Source organism: Heterocephalus glaber, unplaced genomic scaffold (genome assembly GCF_053883595.1).
Source record: "Heterocephalus glaber isolate CG9 unplaced genomic scaffold, H.glaber_assembly_v1.0 deba00001608, whole genome shotgun sequence".
Classification (NCBI taxonomy): domain Eukaryota; kingdom Metazoa; phylum Chordata; class Mammalia; order Rodentia; family Bathyergidae; genus Heterocephalus; species Heterocephalus glaber.
This window is the reverse complement of record NW_028258379.1, coordinates 33,853,171-33,881,092: the sequence shown is the minus strand read 5'-3', so window position 1 is coordinate 33,881,092 and position 27,922 is coordinate 33,853,171. Positions and strand designations below refer to the sequence as shown.

The window sequence follows — 27,922 nt, the reverse complement described above, 5'->3', positions numbered from 1 at the left end:
GCTCTATAAGGCAATCAATACAAAGTCTCCTTTTCAGGGACAGCAGGATAGCCAGGGGCTCCTTACCAGTGATAGTGTTGTAGTGGTAGGAGGCATGGGTAAAAGCCTGCAGAAGGTAAGCCTTATTCTTGAATCTGTAGTTGATTTTCTTCTCAAAGTTTTCAAATCCTGATATAAGGTGAGTCAGGGTTTTATCTGCATCTGGATGGTCAAACATACACCTGGGTGGGATCTTCAAACAGCCGTATTCCAAGTCTTTCCATGCAGAGGAGCGTGAGCCAGCCGCAACCGCGGAGGCACAGCTCCCTGAAAGGCTCTTTTGTTGGCTGCTGAAATTCTCCAGAGCAGGGCACAGGGCCTTTTCCCGACCAGTCCTTTTAATTACCGGGAGCACCTTCAGCCCCAGTGAACAGAGGAAAAGCTGAGCAGCCCTCTCGCCACAGCTGGTTAAATAGCAGCCCAGCAGGGCTTCCACACAGTCCGCTATGCTTTTGTCAGCAATGCACTGCTCGGTGTGCAAGTCGTAAGAAATGGACTGTTTTCCTGTGTCGACGCCACAGTTTTCTTCTGATGGATTCCAGAACCCCACCACAAAGTCATCCTCTTCAACAGCTTTGCTAGGATCCAGATAGCACATTGCATCCCAAGAGCTGTAGTCGAAATCCTCAAAGTCTGATGAAAATGGCATACTACCTAAGGAGGATTTTTTTGGCATTTTCCATTCATATGCAGAATCAGCAGTTGAAAAAGGAGAAAGAGAAATTTTCTTTACAAAAGCTCCTGATCCCATTAACATGTTATCGATAAACTTGATATGTTCCTGATCATACTCCAGGAAATCATCTTCATACTCAGCTTCCTCCTTTGGAGCCCTCCACATTAGGTCCTCTTCCTCCTCTTCCTCCTCCTCCTCTTCCTCCTCCTCTTCCTCCTCCTCTTCCTCCTCCTCATATTCGTCATCCAGTTTGCCATTAGCCAACATGCAGTCTTTTGTCTAAAACAAGGAATGGGGAAGGAGGGGAGACATAGCTGCTGTTTTTAAAAGGGTTTGAAACTCAGTAAAAGCAAGGGTTATGGATAATTTCAAATGACAACCACAAATACTAAAAGGCAACTTTAAAATCATGGCCATTTGTTTTCAATTAACATAAAATAAGTTATTTAATCATATAGACAAAGTAAAACATGTTCTCTGAATGTTCATTTTCTAAGTTATAAAACGACCTTTATTTAGTATGAAGTTATGTATTTTGAACATGGATATAAAGTTAAAATTAATGTCCACAATGTGAAGCTTCAACCAAGAAGCCTAACTCTGTCAGGACCCACAATGAAGGCACTCATGCTGATCACAGGGATATTACATTTGTCTGACGAGGTTTTAAAACATGGTGACCTGATTTTCAAATTAATAAAATGAAGTTCCAGATGTAGATAAAAGCATTATCTTTTTAATTAAGGGTATAATCGAACAACAGAAAGTATTTAAAAAATCTTCTAACACACCAAAAAAAAAAATACAGTAGGGTTTTATAATAAAGTTTTTCTCCCTACTTCCACTTCAAATCAAAGTACATTTGCTACAACATAGAACTAAACTGCTTTGCTAAAAAAATAAATGTGACCACTGAAGTAAGCTATGAATTTTGAGAAATTATGCTTTTCCCCTCTACTCTGAGCTATAATAATCAGGGCAACAGATTATAGCGTAACTGACAAAAATAGAAGAAAATTTAGACTAACATGAAACACAACAATCCAATTTCTGTCAAAAGATCCTTCCTAATTCCAATTTCTTTGGCAAAAGCTTATTTGTGAATGACAACCTTAATAATAGGCTAGGCTTCAGTGCTGATGTAACTTTTTGTAATGCTAGAAAGATGCCAAATTTCTGTTACACAATTTTCAAAAAACCAACAACAACAAAAATACCATTTTACTTTGGGGGAAAAGGCAGGAGGGCATGCTTCAATTCTGTAACAACTTTCCAGAGTATTCTGACAAAGTGTTTTTCAAACTGTCTGCCAAGCCTTTTTCTAAGTAATGCAAGTATTTCATTTTAAACCAGACTCAAAAGATGGAAACACTATATTTGTCTGAAAAGAAATAGCAGTAAGGCAACCCATACAATTATAACTATACATCTTTCAAAATTTTGTGTGTGTGTGTGGCAAAGTTTCACATTTATTAAAGGTAGGGGAAAAACAGGCTCTGTAGGGCAAGTTTGGGCCAAGTAAAAGTAGCAAAAAAATTTTTTAAACATACACCCTACAGCATAGGGTGGGCTATCATGAAGAGACACCACAGGCCACCTTTCAAACTTTTAAATTAAAAAAAATTTTTTGGAAGAATAAAGAACACCAAAAGAAATTATGGTGGCAGATCTCAAGGAACTAGTTCTTGTTAAAACCCCTACATTTTGGGCCAGGGATTTAGCTTGGTGGTTTTGCTACCTGCTGCACAAGCGCTAGGACCAGAGTTCGATCCCCAGTACCAAAAAAAAAAAAAAAAAAATCCCTACATTTTTTTCAAGGTAACACAAGATGGTTTTGACTAATGTTTGAACATTAGAAGAGGGCAAATTACAATTTAAAAATTCAGACTGAATAATTTAAGAATTAATCCTTATAGTTCTTCAATAAGATGCTGGTATAAGCTAAAATTGGCAACGCACAAAAACACAAAGAGCTGTCAGAAATCAACAGTGTGATCATGGGTAAAGTCCTTTGATGTCTCTAGGTTTCAGATATTTTATCTGCAAAACAGGAGGGTTCTACACCTCATGAGATGTTCCCTGAAAACATTTCAAACTTTTGCAGAAAAAATAATGGTGTGCAAGCCTTTTCTCTCAGAACAAGTCACCTTTCCATAAGAGTTAATACCACGCTCTCCTTCAGAGGCATTCTTATGCAAAGGTGTTGCCTATATCTATTTACTGCCGACCAGGAGGAAAGTGGCTAGCACAGGAAAAGCAGAAAGCAGAAAAACACACTGTAGCTTTCCAACACAATGCAAGGGCCCATTTCAATACTCATAAAATAGTGAATCAAGTCTGAACAGAATTTTTAATCTATTCCAAAAATCAAAATCCCAACTCATCAGAGACATTAAGGAAAATAACTTCATGCTTTATTATTTAAAAAAAACAAAAAAACCCTGACATGCCAATATCACCTTTATGCTGTAATTTTTTTTTTCGTACTGGGGATCCAACATGGGACCTTGCACTTTCGAGGCAGGCGGCAGAGCCACTGAGCTAAATCCCTGGCCCTATGCTACAATTTTTTAGTCAAATATATCATGAAACAGTATTTATAAAGAAGGACAAATGTTATTGAAATGCTTTTCATAGAAATGTTTTTCTAAAGCTCAAAACTTACACACTTTCGACTAAGGTTTTGTGTACTTATAAATTAATAACATGTAATTTTTGACCAAATTATGTTAAAACATTCTCTCTCTTTTTTTTTTGGTACCGGGGATCGAACTCGGGTCTTTGTGCTTGCAAGCAGGCGGTGAAACCACTGAGCTAAATCCCCGGCCCAAAACATTCTCTTAATATCTTTCCATGTAAGTTTCATTTTTGCAAAAAGCCAAATAGTATATGAATTTAAAATGTGCTCAACAAACAAATACAAATACTTAATCTAGGATCTACAGGTCAAAAAGAAGGTATGAAGAGTATAATATAACCTGTGGGGAAAATGGTGTCATCATTGTCAGCCTAAAAGTAAAACTGAAGTAACACAAGCCAACTATCAATAATGTAAAATAAATGTGGGAAGCAAAGCCCCACGAAAGCCCAAAAGATGGTCCGGAATTTGGAAGCAGCGCTAGATCTTCCAGCCCCCCACTCACTGGTCCGCAGCAGCGTGTGCAGTGCAGAGGCCCCCAGCTGCCCTCTGCTGGCCTTCAGGACAAGACAAAGGGAAGCAGCTGGTGCTAATATGTGGAGTTTTCTGAAATCACTGGCAAGACTTAAATGATTTCCAGAAGACTACAACCTGAAGGGAGATGATTTTTTTTAAGTTCACAAGAGGAAAAATACTCCTGAGAAACCCTGAACTAGTTTTACTGAAATTAATTATTTCAGCACAGCTCAGAGATTGTAGGTCACGGAAAAGTCCCTTCACTGAGCGGAGACAGGGATCTGTGGTAAACGGTAATACCTAACAGTAAAGTGAGACTAAGGTTTCCCTTTTTCCCAAGTCAAAACCATAACCAAGTTTTCTGTCTTTCGAAAAGGAAGGTAGAAACAGAAACTGTCCTCCATCAAAACTATACTACTGGTATTTCTACATTCACAGAAGACAGTTTATTTAAAGAAATTAATTTACTATATCAAATATCTGCTCTATTGTAGGTATTTGTAGATGCCATGGAAAGAAAACAGTCTCCAGCTCACCAGAAACTAAATGCCTCCCAGTTACCAAAAACTTACCATTTCATCTTTTTCCCATTTATCAGTGTTACTTTTGTCTTGATTTACTACATAACCAGGAGGAAGCCAATTCACAGGGGGATCAAATATTGACACCACCATGCGGCTGGGCAGTCCCTTCTTTTTGCCAAGGCGATAGAGATTACAGTTGCTGACCTTTGGCAGAAAAGATTCATTAAACACATCCATAAACGATCACTGCTGGAAATCCTACAAGGCATGTTAACATATTCTAAGCTAAATGTCCTACATTATTATGACTGTTCACCACACAGTTTTTCTACCTACTTACAAGAAGAAAAGAATTTTAGATTCCCAAGTATTCTACATCCTTTTGTAAATATTTCTAAATATAAAATGCAGTCTAAAAGAATCTAATGTATCTAATTATGCAAACTTCTTATAAATCAAATGAAATGGTTTAATGTCAAAGTTTTAAAAACACAATTTAATGATATAAAATGCAACATGCTAATTGAACCTATCAGAGTACAAAAGATTACATTAAAAAATTCAGGATGTCACATTATCCTCAATGAATTAAGGGGGAAATGCCATCAACCATAGTTACAAAGTAGAAACTGGCGTTGCACAGAGCTAAAATCATGTTATATTCCTAGAATCTAAGGCACAGATGCAATTTTAACTAACATTTTCTCAAACAGTATTCCTTTGTTTTGGATGGCATTTGGAGACACTTCTGTTCAATCATTTTAAAATGAGCAAAGGTAATAAAGAACACTTGTTTATTCATGTCAATCAGCTTTATTGTCCACCTTCTGGTCTATTTGCTTTTCCTGGGCTGTCTTTATCTCTTCCCTAATTTGCTCAGATCACTGCATTTTTGTCTAGTTTCTACTTGGAGATGAGGGTTTAGAGTTGTTGATCACATTTCCATCTTCTAAAAATTTGCTACTGGAGTATTTCATGAGCTCTTTTCCACATAACTCAACTATTACTTAGCACCCGCTGCTGAGCGGCACTTGGCCAGGCAGCCCCAAGGGACAGTCAGAGGGACAAGGAGCAGCCCTTGCAAAGCACACAGAGCTGTGAGGGAAGGGTTGCTAGGCCTGAGCACTGAAGCACTTTCCCTACAGTCTAAAATGCAACTGCTCAAATAAATGTTACTTCCCTACTATGCTACTCTTCCATACCAGGAGAGTAAAGCAGCACAAAAGGATGATGTGCAATGAGGACACTGAATTGTGGTTGGCAGGATGGAGAAGGGAGAAAGAAAAGGACTCAGGTATGAAGCCAAACTCAGGACAGGCAGAGTGTAACAGGTGGCAATGGGAGAAGGCTCACTGAGAAGGACCATGAGCGCGGGCCCAGGACTGGAGCCTATGTGGGCTCTCGAAGGGAGCAGCAGAGCTGCAGCCTGCAAAAGACCTGCCAAGGGGGTGTCCTGACCAGCCCTAACGCCAGAGTCCTTCTGTGGGAAACCAGGAATCAAAGGATTCTAAAGCACATGAATAATGTATGAATTTTTACAACATAAAATAACTCCTTTCTTTCTTAATGAAGTGTACTATTTCTTACTTCACACTCTCAGGCCTTGATATTTTCTTCCTGCAAACACACCTTGAAAATTTCATTTGTCCTCGGTGCTTCAACTATCACTCTTATGAATACTACTCTCCAAAATGTTTGTGAGTCCTAAACCCTTGATTATCTGAACATTCCCACTGCACAGTCCATAAGGTCCGAAACCCCAAATCTTAACCGACTTTCCACATCTTCCCCTGCCCGCTCACAAAGCACTGCCTCTGTGCCCAGCTTCCCAGCTGCTCCAGTTGTTATCTGGGCATCACCAGGCTCCCTCAAGCACCCAGAGGAAGCAGCACAAGATGGGGGGCGGGTACAGAGTGGTCTCTGGTCTTAGACACACTGACTATCCTGGCCCCGCAGGATGACCTTACACAGCTAATCACACTCTCTAGGGATCAGTTTCCTCATCTGCAAAACAAGGACATGTTAGCTGCCTTTCAGAGGCTTGTGGAGAAGATTATGCAAGATAACATTTCTAAAATGCTGTGCCCCGCCTCGTGTTAAATACCAGAAACAGCATAATATAGTGAAAAGATAGTGAAAGACAAGGTCTCCAAAGCCAGACTGGGCTGGATCCCAGCTCTGGCCCTTACATACTATGTGCCTTTGAGCCAAATGAACCTCTCCTGCCTCATGGTCCTTATCTATAAAATGGGGACAATAAAAGTATACAACCCTCCAAATTATAATAACTTAATTAGGCAAGATAGAAATAACTAGTTGGGTCTGGCAGAATAAGCCATTTGTGTTAGCTAAATTTATTATTTCTTCTGAAATTATCACTCACCTCATCCCTTCCTCACTATCAAAACTCTAGGTCAATCCCATTTTCTGCTCCTGCTTTTGATTTTGTTCTGTTTTCCAACCCACATTACATTCTGCTACAAGGTTAGTCATTTCAAACTATCACTTTATTAACAAAATCCCTTTGTACAATGTCTACAGTGTACAGACTACATGCACACTTAGCCCCCAAGGCCAGCCACCATGGGCTACATGAGTTAACACCCCCAGCCCCTGGCCCCCAGCCTTTTCAAGTTTTAGCGAAGCAATTTCCAATCTTCCAGCAACCATCACCTTGATCCACTGAGTGAGCTAACTTGCTCTGTCGTTCGGTCTGCTCATTGTGGCTCTGTACTGTGAATTTACCTTTTGCACTAATGCCTCCTTGCCTGACTCACATGTGAGAGTCTTTTTGAGCAGCTCTGTAAGCTTTTTAAGTTATTCACCAAGGAGGCCCATGTCACCTTGTGATACCTGTCTTATCATCATTTACATATTTTGCCTTAACTACTCTCTTCTACATTAAGTTTAAGAACGAGTCCTACCTTGGGCCTATTGGGCAGTTACTCAGAACTCCACCATCACTCTGTACTCTAGCATTAACTGAGTTCTGTGAAGCCTGTTCTTTTTCCTCTGCATGCTCCATGCAACTTTGCAGAAGAGCTCCTTGGAGGAAGAACTTGTCTTACATGTGGACACCTGTGTGCCAAAATGCACCCTTCCAAGCAAAAGTTTAACCCTCCTGGGATAAAGCATGAGCCCCTTGAACTGACTGCAATGCCTTGATTGCAATGCCTAGATCTTCCTGTCAGGATCTAGGAGGTACAAACACTTGCACAAATGGGCACATATGAACTAAACTTCTTTAATAAGGCACATACAAATGAGTTAAGCCCCAAACCTGAGTGTGTCACCATCACAAAACACTCAAGTTACCTGCTGGCTGGTCCTTCAGATGGCCTTCAGCTGGCCCTGGCGGAACAGTGGAGCAATCTCTGGGAAACACTTCCCCATCCTCTGAAGTTCCCCAACATTTTAAAACACTCTCAGGCACAATGAAGAGTTATCTGCTTAAAATAAGAAATCATGGCTTACCTTTTTGCTTCTCATGTATGAAAGGCGGCCCTCATGAGCATCAGGGTAAGTGCAAAATAGATATGTGGTGATGGCGTGCTTTAAAAAGGAGTCACCAAGCATTTCAAGCCGCTCCAGGTTGAACCCATCACTAGCATTGGACAAGGTCAAAGCCTGAAGAATCAGTCCAGGATTGGGGCCAAGAGTCCTTGAGGAGTAGCCAAGAGAAGGGCTCTGCTCAGAATCCATCCTGTCCTTGAGCGATTGAAAAGCATCTGTTGTACCAGGCATGGCAGCCATCTCGGGACTTCCATCTGAGGTAGATTTGTTAGCATTTCCATCAAGGTATTTATTACTCAGTAGAGTACATTCATCGCTGGGCTTAGGCTGGTTCTCATAATTGTATAAATTCTGAATGGGATATGAGGTAGTTGGGTGCACAGGTATTTCCTGCTTGTAGTAATTCAGCTGATTTCCTTGGCAAAAGTCTCTGTTAGCTAAATCGTAACTGCCATTAGCAAGATTTTTATTGTAAGAAAAACCATTAATTGCTGTAAGATCTGTTGAAACTTCAATTTGGAGCTTACCAGATGACTCGCTGAGTAACGTTCTGCAGTTCACAGACATTTGGTCATGAATTTCTAAGGAGGTTCTATTAGCACCTTGATGTGCAGCATTTTCAGGGATTACAATTGTGCTATGCTTACAGTAATTATCATTTTCAGCCAAAGAGGAATTAGAAATTGAGATGAAAGATTTGCTGTCAATAGATTTTTTCCACCCGAAGTCTAAATTAGGGTATCTGCAAAGACATTTTTACAGACTTCATCAGATCTTTAAAAAGGACTCGGCTCAGAGAGTCACAGCAACCTGAATTTTTAAAAAATATGTAGAGAACGCTATAAAAATATACCTACTTTAGGAGAGAAACAAGTTTCCAAACCATACCTGATCACTCTACTGCTTTAACACATTTATGACAGGCCCGTAATTCTTATGTCTTGCTTGGCTTTGAACCACTGGTGATACATACCTGACTGTCCCACTGGGTGACACGGGCCAGTCATGCATATATCAGTGGCAGTCAAGTCTATGGGGAGGTGTTAATCCTTGCCCTAGAGCACAGCACAGTAATTGAGAAGATCAGAGAGCCCAGAGGTAGCCTTTGGGGTCTGGATCCCAGAGGTCAAGGACAGAACCGCATGCCTGAATAACCAGGAAAGCAACTTTGGACAACTGACAGAGCCTCTCAGTGCCTAAGCTTCTGCACTTGGAAACATGGCTAAGGATCCTAACTAAGGTCCTGGGACCATCCCAGGCTACATCATTTCAAATAGAGTCTGGTGCTGTAGTAAGTATTTAATAAATACAACTGTGATTTATCAATATTTAAAGTTGTTTCACTCCCTAGAATCGTCTGATTGTCTACTAGACAACCAAAGTTAATTTGAGTGATTAAACCAAAAATTTCTCTGGAATGGAGACTTATTACTTAATAAGAAAAAATAATGAGGACAAAAAATACACTGAGGCAAGAAACTGCTTATTAATATATAGCTTTTTTTTTTTTTTGTACCAGGGATCGAACTCAGGCCCTTGTGCTTGCGAGGCAGGCAGCAGAACCACTGAGCTAAATCCCCGGCCCTATATTTAGTTTTTTAAAACAAGAAGCAGCCTCAACTCTTGGTACTCTCACTTCAGTGTCACCTCTGAGAAGAAATGATAACTGGTATGTGAGGAGTGCACCCCCTTGTAACTTCCGAGAACAGAAGGCTCAATGACTGAATGTGCAGATTTTCACGTAGGAGTCAAACAATAATTTTTTTTCATGTATTAGATGCCCATGTTTTCTTCTTACTCTTTGAAGAAATATTTTTATATGAAATTATGATTTTTAACTTAATTCTGTTCTGTTGCAAATGGGATCTCATGACCCATGTTCCCTCTGGCCAGCAGCACAGGCATACCTAAAATCTGCAGGAAGTGACCTGACTCCCACACCAGCGTCACTGGCTGTCTGGGCTCTCAGCTCCTCTGCAGTCAAAAGGCAGTGAAGGCGATAAAGTATGCTGGGGAGACAAACTGCTTTTCTCCACAGTGATGCTGGAATTGGATGGATAGCACAGAGTTCTGGAACCAGTATCTTTGAGTAAGGAAAAAAGTAGGTAGGTAAACATAAAGCACATACACAAAGAATAAAAAAAGAAAAAGACCAATTTCACTACTGGATAAAAATGAAAGTCATAAATGCTAGTAAAATCTAATTTTCTTTGGTACCGGGGATTGAACTCTGGTCCTTGCACTTGTACAGCAGGGAGCGAATCCACTAAGCTAAATCCCTGGCAGTAAAATCTAATTTAAAAAAAAAATTTTTTAAGCCAGGTATGGTAGCACATGTCTGTAATTCCAGCTACTTGGAAGGCTGAAGCAGAAAGACTGCCAAGTTTGAGGCCAACCTGGACAAGACCTGAGACAGATCTCAAAATTAAAAAAGAAAAATTTTTAAAGAGCTGTCAATGTAGCTCAGTGCTCCCTGATTCAGTCTCTATTACTGAAAAAAAAAGTTTTAAAATAATCCTTTAAATCCAAATGGGACTTAGGCTAAGACTTATGAGGGTGATTCCATGATACAATTATAACAATGAACCAACGGTAAAAGCAAAACTCTCAATACTTGCTAAAAAGGGCATTCAAATAAGATTCAGTAAGTAATATTGATTAAAATAAAACAAAATGGGGCCGGGGATTTAGCTCAGTGGTTTCGCTGCCGGCTGCGCAAATGCAAGGATCCGAGTTCAATCCCCAGTACCAAAAAATAAAATAAAATAAAACAAAACAAAATGTAAGAGTTAGATAACTTCCTAAATATTCACACATCTCTCAGCTAACCTGACGATAAAAAACTAAAACTTATCTTTAAAAATACTAAGTTACGCTAGGAACAACTCATTACCTGTTTATTCTGCAGGCTTTCCCATTTGGCTTTCCTCTTCTCAGCACTGCTTAGAGGGAGTGCTTTCCCCTTCTGATTCAAATGTCGAGGTGTCAAAAGATTAAGTCTGTAAGAATTTCAAAACAATTTTACCAAACAGATAAAATATGCTCTCACAATGGTCTTCCAACTTCAATGTGCCTACGAATCACCTAAAGAGCTAATCTAAACTGCAGACTTGTAAACTAGCCTTTGGACAATCTTTGCACAAAGGTCCCTCGAGTGTAGAGTCCAGGAGTGGCCAGGGGCACAGTGACCCTCTGCAAGCCACTGCAACCCTCAGGAGGAAAGCCTCAAGTGGGATCTAAGTGCCATTTCTGAAGCTCTTACCTGGAAGATGTGTGGTCCACATCTAGCAGTGGCTGGTTGAGATTTGTCAGGTCAAGGTTATACTTTGTTTTATAATATTCTGCAAAAGTTTCATACTCAGGGGAAGGAAATTTACTGAGTGGGGTAAGATCAGTGTACACATCAGCTACATAAAATCGATGAGGCTGATCAAAATTACGGTATCTAAAAAAAGAAAAAACAATCAGTTGCTTTTTTGTTTAAATCCACTATTCTCAAAACACAATTGTCTTAATATGGAAACAAAAATTATGACTAAGAATTCAAAAAGCAACAGCTAATAACATTAATGAAAATTATAATTCCAAGACACATTTCAAGTGTATTTGAGATCTAAGAACTATAAAGCTTTATCAAGTAAAAACTGACTTTCTAACTATCTATGAGAGTTCTAACTATGTGAGAATTTTAAATGGCACCTTCAAATATCTACTTTAACAATGGAGATTTTAATTAGAAAGACTATCAACAGATTATCTGAATTTCACATACACACACACAAAAACCCTTGACCTGCAGAGCTTTAGGCTTGGTTTTTAAACAAGTAAACCAGAGTAAACATGCCCACCATGAAAGATACCTGCTTCCCCTATACGTGCTACAGTTACAGTTCACATACACTCCCATGCGAACATGTATCTTCTGAAACACAGCATCACCATCATTTTCCTTCTCATTTAAATAAATACCTACCTTGGAATGATAACTGCATCTTGGTAATCTTCTAATTTAAAAACAAACGGTGTTTCCTTTGAATACTTTGTACTGGGAATGCCTATGCGAGCTTCAGATTTCTCAATATCTTCCATAAATTTAAAGTCAATGTCCAAAGTGCTGGAGTCATTAACTTAGGGAAGAAAAAGGCTCTTTAGCTGGTTAAAATATAGTACAGATAAAACTCTTATTCAAGTCATACACTACCACATGTATCTAATTTAGAGTTACTTCCACATATAGTAAGCTAACTTACCAAGGAAACACTTCATTTTTAAGTTACAATAAAAGTTCTTTAAAGTCTGGGTCTTTCTTACCAACATTAAGAGGTAGAACACAGTATGCTGAATCAGCGTCTGTAGGTTTAAATTCTAGTGCAGGTTTTTCAAGCCGAAGAATATGTGAGAATATATACTGGTGAAGTCTTGTAATCAACTCAAGCATTTGCAGAGACAGTGTGAAGCCAGATTTCTTCAACTCAATGGATATGGTAACTTCTCCAGAGCGTGTGTATACAGGAAAGTGCGGAATCTTAGCAAAAAGAAAAGCAACCCTTAACATGCACAGCTATTTTATTCCATTACAATTAACTTCACAAGAGAATAATGTTTTCTATGAGGAGAGTAAAAGAGACACTTCAAACTTTAAGTATTAAATACTGTGAGGTAACAAAGGCACTTACTGCTAGATTTCCACCTTTTTCTTAAAAAAAAAAAAAAAGGCTAAAACCATGATATCTTCAACATCAACAGTCATTAGGAAGGGACTACCTGAGGTATGGGTTTGGCTGTCAGTATCCCAAAGCATCTCGTGGTATCTTCCGGGGGATAGAGCTTCCGCCTTCTGAAGTTGAGCTCATCGGGTAATGGAGTAGTTAAGACCATTCCTATCACATATAGGTAACAGGGCTGATTGGGTTTGGGATAACTGTCCCTTAAACACTCTGGAATCTAGAGTTGGAAAGAAAAATTAAGTATCATGTTCAAGGACAAATGGCCACTATTCTAGATATTATCAAAAAAAGAAATTTATTCCTAGCTGTACTTAAAGCTGATTTAAAAAGCTTTAAAAAAAAAAAAAAAAAAGAACCTCTCAGGGAACAAGACCTCTCAACTATTCAGCTCTGCTGGGTAAGTCAACATTCTCAGGCCTGGGTTACACAGTTGTCCAAGTCTATACATTATAATACACTGTTCCATATATATATAGATACAGATATAGATGAATATAAATAAAATAACAAGATAATTGAACATGCCAGAGTATTTTTAAAAATAATACTTTTTTAAAAAATCACACATAATCCTATCACTCAAAGATAACCTTTAACGGACTGGATAAAGAAGATGTGGTTTTTTTAATATATAAATGGAGTACTACTCAGCCATAAAGAAGGAGAAACTAGAGACATTTATAGCTAAGTGGATGCACATTGAGGCCATACTCTTAAGTGAAATAAATTGGACACACATATGTAAATACTGAATAGTTTCCCTGGTGTGAAATACTGAAAGTGTAAATAAGAATCAAAATGTATAATCGATATTGTGAAATACAAAGAAAATGTCTAAAGGAGTAGGGGAAGTGGGAGGGGTAGGAGAAAGGAAAGAAGGGAAAAGAAAAAATATGAGAAAAGGAAAAAAAATGGAAACAAAGTCTTTGTAAATAGGGAAGGGTGGAGGGGGTGAAGGGAGGGCAGGGGAATGGGGAAAAATAAGAACAAAGATACATCATGTAAAGGTACAAGATCCCAATGATGAATGTAACTGTATTTTATACCTAAAATGTACCAATAAACTTAATGAAAAAAAAAAGACAACCTTTCACAATCAGTTACATTATTTAGCTTTTTTCTATGTATAAATGCCTGTAAAGATAAACATTTTCATATTCTTCAATAAAAAAGACTCATACAACAGACTGGTGTGTACACACATGCAAAATAATCTGATTTTCATCCCCAGTTACAATGAAATACCTCTCATTGAATCAATATCATCATATTTCACGGCTATCTCATTACATGATTGAGCCATAATTAAATTATCTCAGATTGTTTCTAAGCTTTCAATATTAACACAACTTTACAGATTAAGATCTATCAGTTTCTGAGAGTCAGTTATAAATCATTGCATCTGTAGTCAAAAGATATAGAAATACTGTCCAAGAGACCACAGATAACACAGAACGTGCCTATTAGTTACACTATGGTACCTCTCAAAATACTTATCATTAGCGGCCTTAATCATATGAAACTAGCCCAATAGAAAAATTGGGTATGAAGGAAACAAGCATTACACAAAAGTAGCTAACAGTCATGATTTTTGAAAAACCAGTATGATTTTGAGTCTTGAAAATGCTTAGCTAGATATAATTTTTGAAGTGTAAAAACTCAGTAACAACTGCAAACACAAAAGAACTATACATATAGCTAAGACCAAAATACACAGCAAAATTCCCTATTTTTGGGGGATTCTTATGAGATGAAAATACTATAGTAGCAAATATTTGATATTTCAGTCAAATAAGGTATAACGAGAAGTCAGTTTCAGGAATGTTTAAGAGTGTGAACCCCGCTAGGATTCCACTGAATAACCTCAGCTCTTAGTGGCCCTCGGCCAAACTGGTGACTCACATCTGTGCTTCCACCTTCCCAGGCACCACCACCTTGAGAAAACACTTCCACTTGCCTCCCTCTTGTTTCAGTGCCGATGGGAAGTAAGGCAATAATCACACCACTAAATTGAATCAAACAAAGAATGTCTCTTTGAATGATATAAACCATCAAAAATGAATATAAACCATCTAAAATGAAAGGGGCTAATCTGAGAGCAGCTGAGAATCAAGGAAATGCACCGAGATCCACAGAGTGGATAGCATTACAAGGATCTGGGAAACAACTACACAGAGGAAGTTAGATTTGATGCAGCAGGAAATAAAACAACTAGATTTTTATTCACTTCTAATCAATACTAACTGCTTTTGGGTAGCACTGCCTTCGTTTTGTGGAACCTGGTCTCCCTGGAACATTGGTCTCTTCTTCATCATGTAAATCAAGCTCTTCTTCATATTTAACAGTCTCTTTCCCAACTGGCATCAAATGTTCATCCAGTTCACCTAAGAAGTTTAGAAAGGGAGTTAATGCAAATAACCCAGACTTTGCCACTCTAATTCTAAGTAAATAACAGCACTAGTTTATGAAACAAGCAGAAAAGTAATAGAAACTTGTCATGTCACAGTAACCAGACATGAAACTTTAGGCAGAGTCTAGGGAGCAGGATGGCAAATCTTGTTCTCAGATTCAAAATAAAACATCTAGAAAGACTACAGCATACAACACTAAACAAAAAGTCCATGGAAAATAAGTTCTCCCAATAAGTAAGAAGGAAAAGCAAAGGAAAAGGAGGAAAGAAAGGAAAGAAAAAAAAGAGAAAGTTTTATACTGAGAAACTAATAAACACAAATGTTTATGATGTATGATCCCATGGTTATCAGAAGTTAGTTACTGTAGTTTACCTGTTGGTTCATTCATTCATGTATGGTCCCACCCAATTATAACAATAGTAGGTATTTACCTCGAGATGATATATTTTTTTTACTAAGTCAAATATTGTATTCCTTAAATAATTTTTTCCTTTTTTCTTGGGCAGGGGGTGGGGTTCACTATGTAGTCTAGGCTGGCCTTAAACTCACTATGTAGCCCAGGCTACACTGGAATTCATAGTGATCCTCCTGCATCCTAGCCTCCTGAGTGCTAGAATTATGGGCATCTGCCACCATCCCTGGCCCTAAAACCTTTATATACAGCATTTAAAAAGGGTCATTAAAGGAGGCAAATGAATGGCAGTTGTTTATACTTAAGCTGCAGAGGATAAAGAGGTCTCACAACACTGCAGAGCCTTTGAGTTATGTAATATTTACATTTACACTCACCAAGCACACCAAGAGCAGAAGTTCACAGCCCTACAAACTCCTCAGACACCTGGAAAGTCCTTAATATGACTTTTTTTTTTTTTTTTTTGGTACCGGGGATCGAACTTGGATCCTTGCGCTTGCGCAGCAGGCGGCGAAACCACTGAGCTAAATCTCCAGCCCATACTTTTTAAAAGCAACATTTATAATTTATTTTTTACATGTTTCTCAAGCACATTTACTTACCAATTTTGTGCAGTTTTTCACAGCAAATGAGAGCTACAACTCTTTCAGCCAATCGTACACAGCTCATTGGCGGGCCCTGAAAACAACAAAAAAACTTTTCCATCGCATCTCCAATGCTGTATTATCACTGACACATGAAACACCCACAGAACCTGTGCCCTAGTATCTCTAAAGCTCACTTTACCCAAAGGTATTTATTTTTAAAATGTCAGTAAGTTTTTAAAATTCCTAATACCTATATTCAAAATATCCATCTTTAAAAACACTGCCTTGTAAATAAGGTCATGACTACGATTTTACAATTTTGATAAATTTAAATAACAAAAAAGATAGATTATAACTATAACAAAGATTAATAGTACTAAGCTGCTTTCTGCGTGCAATAGAATTAGTCATAGAGTATTTCCAAGTCAGTGTTAAAATCAAGGAAAAAAATGAAATTTTACAAAAGGAAATTCTTGTTTTTTATTTTATTTATCTTTTTAACATTTTGCAGTACTAGGGTTTGGACTAAGAGCTCCACACATGCTAGACAAGACCTATACCACTGAGCTACACCCCAAGCCCAAAAGGCAGATTTCTGAGTAGTTGACAACATAACTAGAGTAGCCCAACTATATTTAATGAATACTTTTTCGCTGTTAGGCATTAAAATCACACCTCAATAATTCTACCAAAATTGTTCACATTAATAAGGAAAACTCAGAAGTCATCTAAGTCCAATTCTAGGAATCTATAAGTTATACAGTCTACTAAAAATTTGAACACATAGACTACAGAAGAGATTTACAAATAGTTTTAAAAATAGATTTTAAAATCAAATTTGTAACTTGTATGTCTAAGAGAAACTAGGAAAAACAAATCCATTAGTGACATACTTCAAGAGGTATAATCACTTTTTTTTCTAAACTTACAACAATGGAGGCTCGAAGAGGTGAATTAATCGGCAGATAAAGAGTTGAATAAAATGTACCATCCGGCAACTCTTGGGTTCTACACTTGGGAGCTAGATGAGTAAACGGATCGCTTGGTAACCTAGCACAGTATCTGTAAAGAAACAGAAATTCTGACTGAATCTACACATGAGAAAAAGATGGAAAAATCTGTACTGATATTCACAGCCTAAAGCTTGTTTCTTATGTTCTCTTCCCCTCCACTAGATTGACAATTGTACATGGAGTATGTACTTCACCGCTTCCAACTTGCAGTAAGACAGAACTGAGCACTTGAAGTTGCTATGTCCGACTCCAAAATAACCTTTTAACTTACACTGACTATTCAATTTCAATAGCTGTGTCTAGTGTCACCATACTGCATAGTGCAGAGTACTGTTTTGAATCCATGAAAAGACTACACTGCCAGTGTTTATGCCTTAATAACTTCACACTTGCCACAATCATCAGGACATGTGTAAAGCGAAGCATCAAGAGGCCAGAAGGACAGCCGCAGGTTGTCAGAACAAGAGCAACGGTGTGGATCAAGAAGCGAGCCAGGGAGAGCCAGGCCTGGGAGGGGTGGAGCTGGATGGGCAGCAGCCCTGTGAGGGGACAGCACGGCAACCAGGGGCCTGCAGAACAGGGAAACCAGCACACAGCGGCAAACAGAGCACGCAGTGCTTATTCTGAAGATGGTGAACCAGGCTTCTCATTAGAGGAAAAGAGAGAGAAATAAAACAGCAAATCTACAATGAACCTCTTAATGTCATACTAAAGTGTGTGGGACCAAAATACAGGTAATCAGACACAGAAGCAACTACAGACAGAAATGTGTACGGGGATGAAAGTAAGTATAGATGTGTGACAAATAAACTTTGTAGCTCTGTCCACTAAAAAGCCTGGCTGTGGTAATATACTAGCATTGGTTTCTATACATAACTTATTCTCCACTAAGAGCAACCAGGACCCCTTGAAAAAACTGCCAATGTCAAGGCTGAGGCAAGGAATGTATTCCAGTTGAGTTCAAAATGTCTTCTGCCACAACAAAACGAAGGTTTCAAGAATAATGGTGACATGCTAAAAAGACAGAAAAGCTAGCTTGAATGGGTTCCCACTGGGCAAACAGGATACAATTTTAACATGGAAATAAGTAATAAATGATAGTAACATTATAATGAAATAAAACAAGATCTATAAATTCACAGAGATAAAAAACAGTAAGAATAAATAAATGGAAAGGAAAAACCTTTTCCTTAACAGTAGAATGCCAACTAACAGGAATTAGAAAAAAATCACCATTTAGTAGCCATCATAATTACCATCAATTCAAAGAAGAGTACCAATGGCTATTATACCAATGAATCTACCAGGAAGAAGAGTAAGTTTCATGTAGTCTCAAAGTATCTTCCCATGAAATATTTACTAATTACAAAAGGGTAAATAAAAGGTAACTTTACAATATATAAAAATGACGATCTTATCAAGTGATCAATGTTACCACTACCAGTATGCACACAAAGCAGGACAAGAGGAACCCATCAGCACTTCAGTGGCACGCTGACCAAAATATATACACTGAGCTCAAAATGAAAGGCAGACTACAAAATGATCTCCAAAAGTTTCAAGGCCATTAAAGTCAGGGCAAGACCACAGGAGACTGGGGAGATGCCACAGAGGGGTGCAGTGCGTGATCCTGGACTGGATGCTTTCGCTACAGAGAACATTCTTGTGAATCCTGAGTGGTCTCTCTGGGGAAGGGTGTCTGAGTGTTCTTTGCAGTATTCTGGCAACATTTTAATTTCTGAAATTGTTTTAAAATAAAAGGCTGAAGAAAATCTTACACAGGTTCCTTTATTTTGCATCTGAATGAAATTTATCTTGATTTATAATCCAGTTTATGTCCCTGCTTTTCTTAGTTCTGTATCTGCTTTTCTTTAATTCTTAGAAATGTCACTATCAGAAAAAGTAAATTGAAACATATTCAAAAGTACAAATTAATTTATAATAATCTCACTTCATTACTAATGGAAAATTCAGTATTACCCAACATTTTTGGTGCAAAATAACAAATTCCATAATTTAGTAAAAAAAATGAGCATTATAAAATTAAATTAAATCCAATTAAATGAAGCATGTCATTGCATTAGCCTTGTTGATAGAGTCCTAAACATTTATTACTAAACAATCTTGCTTTTGCAAGGGAAAAAAAATATCACAAAAGCTTTTCTTTTTTTTTTCATCAAAATACTGTAAGGCATAAAAGCAAAGGCTGTTTGATTGTAAAATGTAAACAACATAATACTTCCAGATTTATTACACTTAAATCTTGCGATATTCACAGGTTTCCACAGAAATGATCTGATAGCATACCTATTGATGTGTCCAATGGCCGTGTTGATTGTAACTCGGGGACCCCCGTCATCAGGCCTCAACACATACGGTGGGAAAACATCATCATCATCCACGACAGAATCAACGTCAGTCTCGCCAGTATCAACTGACTTGGAACATTTGTTTCTCAAGATCTGAACATTTTAAAACAGAACTGAGGATGAGAACAAATGTCTTCTTTGCCATGTTAGTTGTCTGCCTCTGCACCTACAGAAAAAGTTCTTTTGACATGACATACCCATTTTTCTGAAACATTTATCAAAACTCCACAATTACTTGCTACAAAAAACTTTTCCCACAGAATGCCTCCCAGCCCTAACACATGGAGATGTTAACCATTCAGTGTAGGTCTACGCTGCGCTGCATCACACATACATGTAATTCTTGAGGAAGGCTACTATGGCATTTTGTCTCTCTCTCCACAACTCAGTGTCTCTACACTGTCCATACTTAACATAATCCTGCCCAGACACCCTTTCCCAGGGATCCACATGACCATGTTCACAGCTAGTTTACTGGGACTTTCCAGTCACTTGTAAAACAGTGCCAGGTCTTGGTGATCACAACTTCCTTAAAATATACATACTTCATACCCCTGTCAAGACGAGACACTTCTCTGTGAATAAACTGTTTTTATCAACAAAATATGATTGAAAAATACAATGAATGTTTACATTTTTAAAAATTCATTACCAAAAAAAATCATTACAGTAAAAGACACTGTCATTAATTCCCTTCACAATACCCCCTCCTTCACTTCAAAAATATTTATCTCTTCGTTCTTTCCAGTTTCTGAAGCAGTTCTAGGAGTCTTCTCTTGTATCTTTTACGAGGTGTGACCAAAAATACAGAGAATGCAGCTAGAAAGTGGCATCCAACAGAAAGTAGGCCTATAAAAACATGACAGTGCACTCGCCCACCTTGCTCACTGGATCTCGCCCTGCGTGACTTCTAGCTCTTCCCCAAAGTCAAAATGACCACGAAAAGCAACAATTTAAAATCATTTGAGAATGCTGAGGCAGCCACAACAGTGCAACTAAAGACACTCACAAAGCAGAATTTAAAGAACTGCTGCAGAAAGCAGCCAGGACAGGATAAGTGTCTTCAAAGAGGGGGATATTTAATGGTAATGTGTCTTTTTCTGTGATGTTTCCATCACACCTCATATTCTATGTACACAAAGACTAACAAAGATACTAAGTTAACTTTTTGATCTTACCTTTTCAATAGCTTTGTAGGTTTTAAGGTCTTCTTCAAAACTTTTTATTTTGTCTGTATCTGCTAACATTATGTAATTAGAGATTGGTGCCCTTGCTCTTCCTTTAGACTGGACATAGGATCGATACTCTGTGGGCAAATCAAAACGAACCACCAAGTTGCATTTCGGTATATCAACACCTTCTTCTACAATACTTGTTGCAATTAGCAGGTTGGTCTCATGTGCTCGAAACTTCCTGAGTACCTGAAAAAAAATCCACCAAGAAAAGCAATTCTAAGAAATTTTCCAAAGAAAAGAATATAAAAATAAGTAACCATGGTTATTTCTGACAGATACCCTGAGCACACTAGATCTCTATGGTCAATCTAAACAAGATGACAGTATCACAGAAACCCCAGTGCACAGCCACATCAACACAGGAACTGTGATTTAATGACACGAATTTTCAACTAAATATGAATGGAAAATCAAAATGCCTATTTTACAGAAATACCAAAGCCACTAATCACAGAAAGCCTTCAGGTTGAAGGGGCTGGCTTCTTTAACAAACAGAAGTAGACCTAACCACCTATCCAAATGAATCCACTTCTGAAGTCCCACTGATACCCTGATCCTCCAGAATGAGTATGGATGCCTCTGAGACCCTACCAACCAACAGACCTCCAAACATTTCAAAACTCTATCATTAAAATCTCCAATTCACTTGGAATTAAAAATGACAAGCAGAGCATTGTTTATTTTTTAGCACCTACGAAAATTTTCAATTTAAGGAGTCAGAATTACTGAAATAAAGGGAAAGCTTTTTCACTTGAGATTGAAAATCACATCACTCCCCAATCCAAGATACAAGGTGACTGAAATAAATAGTGAATGTTAAAATTTTTTAAAATAATTATAATAGCTGGGCAAGGTGGCATATGCTTATCATTCCAGCACTTAAGAGACTGAGGCAGGAGGATCACTCCAAGTTTGAGACCAGCCGGGGCTACATAGTGAGTTCAAGGCTAGCCTGAACTGCATAGCGAAACCTTGACTCAAAAAAATAAAATAATTATAATAAAAGACACATTGCTATTAATATGCCTTAAAATATTCTCCTGCTCCTCACTTTGAACACATTCATCCCATCATTCTTGCCATTTTCTGAAGTACTTCTGGAAGTCCTCTTTTGTGGTTGTCTGTCTGAGGTATGGCTAAAAAATACAGTAAATGCTGTTGCCAAGTGCCATGGAATGAAAAAGCAGACTCCTAAAAACATTAAAATGTCGTCATCCATTTTATTCCCCAATCTGGCACCGTGTGACTTCTGGCACTTCCCCAAAGTCAAAATGACCATGAAGAGTAAATGTTTTGAACCCATTCGGGACATTGAGGGAGCCGCAACTGCACAACTAATGACACAAGAAAACGACTTCTAGAGCTGCTTAGGCAAGTGGCAAGAACAATGGGATAGTGCGTTTAAAGGAAGGGAGAGTACTATAAGGAGTTAACAACAGTGTGCCTTTTACTATAATAAATTTTTAAAAGTTTAAACATTCACCATATATTCCAATCATACCTTGTGAGTTAAGAAATAACATAAGCTGGTTTTCAGACAGATCTATAAGACTGGCTTATGCAATCCCTAAACCTGGACTATTATCGAAAAGTTTTAACAAAAATGATGTCTTTAGCAGAAATTATTCGGCTAAATTTAAGTTAAAGAACAAATTTTAATGAAAGGTTTTACTTGCAAGCCAGAACACTAAACTAGCTTTCAGCATTTTTCTAATGCTTCCTACACATAAGACATTAAAAATCATGAGAAAATTTAACTTAAAATCTATAAAATACAGTTTTTCAAAAAATATTCAACCCAGATAGGACTTTAAATGAAAAAGAAAATATATTCTAGGGAAAAAGATGTCAGCTTGTTTCATAACCACACAGAGTCTGCAGGAGTTACCATCACCCATGTTTCACGTTTCTATGAGATGTACAGTAGTTGTGTGACACCAATCCAATAAAGGGGAATGAACTAGCTGATGACAATTAAGACATAAAACTGATTTACCAGAGAGCTTCTCTAGTTCGAATTATGTAAATCACCACAGCCACCTCATAGGATAGTGGTCTACACATAAACAAGTACCCTATATTACAAAAGAAGAAACTGCCAGGGAGTGAGCTACACAGTGGGGAATCCCTGTGGGCTAAGTGTATCTGTGTGTGTTCTGACAAGTGCCACCATACAGTTACTGATGTTACCTCTTCCTGTTTTCTGAATTCTGCTTCCATCTGTTTGTTCCGAGGCTGATTCTTCCCAATACCATGTCCAGTTATAAAGTTGCTGCTGATATAAGCCAGCTCTGGGTCTTGTTTGCCAGCTTCCTTTATCAATCTAAGAAAATTATACACATTTGGAAGTTAAACAGTGCTGAGGGAAATACATTCAAGGTTTTGTTTCTAAGGTCTTCTTTAAAATAGAAATATATGCACACTATTTTTTGCAACACACCTAATGAAATAGTCTTAGTATTTTTCTTTCCACCTAGATCCAACAGAAATCACTGCCATGCTTCACCATATAGATCTGTGGACCAAGTCCTTGCAACACAAATACAAGGCTGATTTACACTGACAAATGAAACAGTCTCACTACCTCCAACTTCTGCTTTGGTGATGATGACCTAATAGAAACATGGCCCAGGGTAGGACAGAGAGACTGAGAAACACAGATCTTAGCTCAACATACTTCTCACACACTTGGCCTCAGCTGCCTCTATGCACCTTCCTCTGTGGCCGTGTTCACATGGAACAAGTCTGACACCAAGGGGTCTGTCACATTCCCCACCAGATGTGGTAAGAGTTCCAGCTGCACAAGAGACAGAAGAACAGCTGCTGTTTCTCCTCTTATCCAACAGCCTTTATTACTGGGAGCAGTGCTCTTGGAAAAGAAATGCCTCCTCATCTGAGAGGCAACACGTTCTGGTCCCCAGGCAGCAAAACAGGGTTCGGCATAGCAGCGTGCTGGACTTCAGCACAAACGACAGCAGTCCCCCCCCCGCCCCAATACAGAGTCACAAAAGAGAAGAGACCCCTGAGCTGCTGCCTCCTTCCTGCTTACTTCTCGTAGTAACACAAAGTGCTAGTAATGTAGAGCTGGCCTCCTGGCTAAGACACAGAAAAGAGCTACAAGACAGGACGGGGTCAGATTATGTGGGCACCGAAGGTTAACAGTTCGTGCTGCCATTGCAGCTATTCTGGAAATACATACATTCAAAAACTCAGCACACAGGATAAATGGTTCTACACCTGACATAAGTGACTCCATATGGTTCCTCTAAGCCATACTGCATAGCATAAATTCCTAATAGAAAATTACATTTTAAAGTCAAACCATTCTTTTAAATACATAGAACAGGCTAATATCAAAGAGCTGGGAGAATACGAGTGGCCATCTAAAATATCTCCTGCCTCCAATCAACAGAACACTGGCATATCTAGGCTAGCTGGAGAATCTGTTCTACAGCTCAAGTACTTAAAATGTCCAGAATCAGAAACTTCCTTATTATGTCTCAAGGTTTAATTATAATAAATGTTTGATGTAACAGAGAACAGCATTATATGCAAACAAACAGTATGCCCAAAAGCCTAAAAATCTGAAATAAATTACCTTAGAAATAACATGTACAGGAAAGAAGGGAAAGGAACAAATACGAGAAACGGAAAAAACAGAAACAAAATTTTTGTAAATAGGCAGGGGTGGAGAAATGGAGAGGCAGAGGAATGGAGAAAAAAATAAGAACCAAGATATAGCATGTAAAAGTACAAATTCCCAATGATGAACATCATCATACTGCATATCTAAAATGTATCAATAAACTTAATGAATACAAAACAAGAAATAACATGTACTTCCAAATCTTAGTTTATATAAGTATCATTTTGAATGTAAAAGAAGTTTCTAAAAACAATTTTAAGCCATTCTTAATTAAGCAAAGAATATACTTTGCCAAAATTACCCATATGGCAGGCTTCAATAGCTAAGAAATAAAAACACTAACAGTAATTTATTTCTCCTTAATGACAACCATGTCAAAACTGCAGAGAACAGAAGAGACATGACATGTATTTTTTTAAGTCCTGCAAGCAATAATTCAATGTTATACGCCTACGCTGGTAATATTTACAGAGGAAAATGATTTCTGTACTGCATAAATTTAACAGATGCTTAATCATGTCCCCAAAGCCACAGGATTCAGGGAAAACAAGTTTATCTGTTGTCCTCAAGAAGTTCAAACTAACACAAACTACTTAAAGATTTCCTGAGGTCATGAAATGGGTCAGAAATCATGTTTTGTTTTTTAACTTTTAAAGTGAGTTTATCAGAATTGTTCCACAAGCAAGCTATCTGATCAACTATACTGTTCCCCAGTGCACACAGGACTTCTCACACTGTTGGTAGTGAAGAGCAAGTTTTTACAAAATCTCTGATCAGAGACCAATTTTTGCAAAATTAAAGTGCCAACTTTATTTAGTAGATATAAAATTACTGTCAAACTGCTTATAAGAGTGTCTATACTTACTTTCAACCTATGTATGCAAGTTCCAGCAGAGGTAAGATCATATTATGTGGGTATATGCAAATGCCTCTCCCAAAATAGGAAATATGTAAATGAAAATTATTACTGAAACTTGAGATTTGACTAAACATGTTAGTTAATGCAGACAACTTTGAAATGAAAACTTCAAAGATACAAACATACCGTAGCTTTCTACAATGTACCTCAACTGTATTATCAATAGTGCCTCTAATAGTATCCCTTCTTACATTTCATTATCAATATGAGGAAACCAAATATAATTCCTCTATAATCTTACCAAAAAAAAAAAACCTTCGTGACAGGACAGTATACTGATACTGGATCCCCAAAATACGTCTACAAAGAACTTGAGAACTAGCATTTACTGTGTCAGGTGATTAAACACTCTTTTGTATATGTTGTCTTTCATTAACAAACCAATAAGAGTTAGAAATATCATTACTCTTTATGGATGCTGAGGCTTTAAAAAGTTAAATTTATAAAAAATAATTTATAAATCTCTACTAAGGTATGGGGGTAATAAAGCATCTCGTTACCAAATTTGAAAATACTCAAAAAGAATGAGGGTATGTCAAAGGAACACAGGAGCTAACTTCAAATAGTTTCCAATGGCCAATGATGAAACCAAATTGGGCAACAAAATAAATTAACACGGTACTGAATTATAATCTAAAGTTTAAAATAAACATGGCTCCATACTGACAAATACATGGTTAAATAACTATAAATAGAAAGGTAAACAGGACAAAAGAGACAAATTTCTCTTACAGGAGAATTCCAAACATATATGTGGATACATCCTTCTCCATCAAGTAGATTAGTCCTCCCTGCTAGGATGGGCTAGACTTGGAAATCTGCTTCCAAAGCATAGATTTAAGAAAAAGAAATAATACTTCACAATGCAGAAGTCAGGCAAACCCTATTATAACCAAATGATGTTTAACATCATCAATAATGTTTCATGTTTATATCATGAGGCCCAATATCAAGTGACCAGAAGGCATTTGACCTTCATAGTACTCTTCTACATCCTGTAACACTAGCCTAATCCTGAGAAAAACATCACTCAACTCAGAGGGACATTCTTTGAAATGCTTGACTAGTAGTACTCTCTAAGACTGCCAAGCGCATCAAAAACAAGAAAAGACAGAGAAACAGCTAAAGACACCAAAGGAGACTTGGGAGATATGATAATAATGTGATATAGTACCTGGAATTTAAAAGAGGACAACAGAAAAAATAGCAAAATCTAATAAAAGTCTGGAATTTAGTAAATAGCCATGTATCAATGTTAGTTTTCACAATGGTGATATGTAATGTTAACAATGGGGGAAAGTAGGTGAGGAGAATATGAGAACTCTCTGTACCTTCTTTTTAACTTTTCCACAAATCTAAATCATTCCAAAATTAAAAGATGTTAGGGGGAAAAAGGGGGAAGGATTAGCCAAGATGTGAACTCAGGTTTGTCCATTACCAATACCACACCACACCAGTAAATCACATGGTGAAAGGACTGAGAGCCATTTTCTGCCACTCTGCAGGGTCACAAACAGAACTGGTTTCTTCATCTGTAATATAGTAAGAACATCTACTTTCCTCCTTCACGGAGTGCTGTGAAAATTTTTCAGGTATACATAAAAGTGGCCTATAAATCCCTACGTAAGTTAAGAGCAAGGCTGTAAACACGAGGCTGAGCACCTTCCTACACTGCACTGAGAAGTAGCTGTGACTGATTTTTACTCAGGAGAACAGAAAACTACATGTGTACTGCCAGAGCATCTATTCCCATGAAACTTCACCAAAGGAGGGTTTTTCCTCCCATTAAGCTGACGGAAGGAAAGAATCTGGATTTCAGGAAGTTTTCCTAAGCTTATTAAAAAGCTTACTGGAACAAGACTTCTATTCTACATTTAATTAGCTGTTCATAAAATCAACCCTGAGACTGCTCTTGATTCACCCTATAACACTAAATTCCAGCCACATTTTCTGAAAGCTGATCACCATCTGATCCTTAAAGTCAATAGGAAGTAACTGATTGATTCTGGATAAACTTTTTCAAGCTAGTATTCCTGCAATGGAAACATAAATGCATGCAGATCAATTCCCAGTTACACAACAAAAGGGCAGGGCTGGGGGAGGAATAAATGCCTATTCTTCTCTCTAAGCCCCAGAAAATTTATTCAATCCTAAAATTATCCTATCTAGGGCAGGGAGCACATCCATAACTAGACTTAGACTGAGCCAGTGTTAAACTTTTTGACCCCCAAAATGCCTTCTCCCCATTTTAAGAAACAATTCCTTGTCAGTCAAGGTCCCTGGCTATGTCCTGGCCATCTTCCCACTGTAAAGCACCAGTTTCCAGGATTCTGTGACACCCAGGGGGATTATGATGGTAGAAGCAAATGGAAACTAGGAGTTAGGATATTAGGATTCTAAAACTGTCTCCACCACTTACTAGCAATTTAACATACAGAAAATCACTTCTCCTCCTGAGGCACTTTTTCTTTTTTATAAAAATAAGTGTGTTGGATTAGATAGTCAATGAGGCCCCTTTCCAACTTTAAACTTCTGATTTAAATGTAATTCAGTACCTGAAGTTATATACTTTATATTCATCAGAAGGTTCAGGCTCAATGACTATGAAAATTACCAGACTAAAAACTGCCAGATGACTGACTACCCTTGAGTACAATTTCTCATTACGCAAAAAATCTTAAAACCTCTAAACATTTA

General features: G+C 37.9%; 1 protein-coding gene across 4 annotated transcripts in view; it reads right to left on the bottom strand.

Annotated features, from left to right (window-relative positions):
* Dicer1 (dicer 1, ribonuclease III) overlaps positions 1–27,922 on the bottom strand; it is a 77,609-nt gene that overhangs the window by 9,460 nt on the left and 40,227 nt on the right. For all 4 annotated transcript variants that reach the window (XM_004837007.4, XM_087195525.1, XM_021244658.2 and 1 more), the window contains 15 exons: positions 22,851–22,983; positions 20,604–20,846; positions 19,364–19,518; positions 16,973–17,105; positions 16,059–16,134; positions 14,878–15,017; positions 12,671–12,850; positions 12,218–12,431; positions 11,880–12,033; positions 11,169–11,351; positions 10,800–10,905; positions 9,814–9,989; positions 7,868–8,648; positions 4,442–4,597; positions 67–994 (listed from right to left, as the gene is read on the bottom strand). In XM_004837007.4, the coding sequence (XP_004837064.1) occupies positions 67–994; positions 4,442–4,597; positions 7,868–8,648; positions 9,814–9,989; positions 10,800–10,905; positions 11,169–11,351; positions 11,880–12,033; positions 12,218–12,431; positions 12,671–12,850; positions 14,878–15,017; positions 16,059–16,134; positions 16,973–17,105; positions 19,364–19,518; positions 20,604–20,846; positions 22,851–22,983 (3,758 nt within the window). The remainder of the gene's footprint in view (positions 1–66; positions 995–4,441; positions 4,598–7,867; positions 8,649–9,813; positions 9,990–10,799; positions 10,906–11,168; positions 11,352–11,879; positions 12,034–12,217; positions 12,432–12,670; positions 12,851–14,877; positions 15,018–16,058; positions 16,135–16,972; positions 17,106–19,363; positions 19,519–20,603; positions 20,847–22,850; positions 22,984–27,922) is intronic.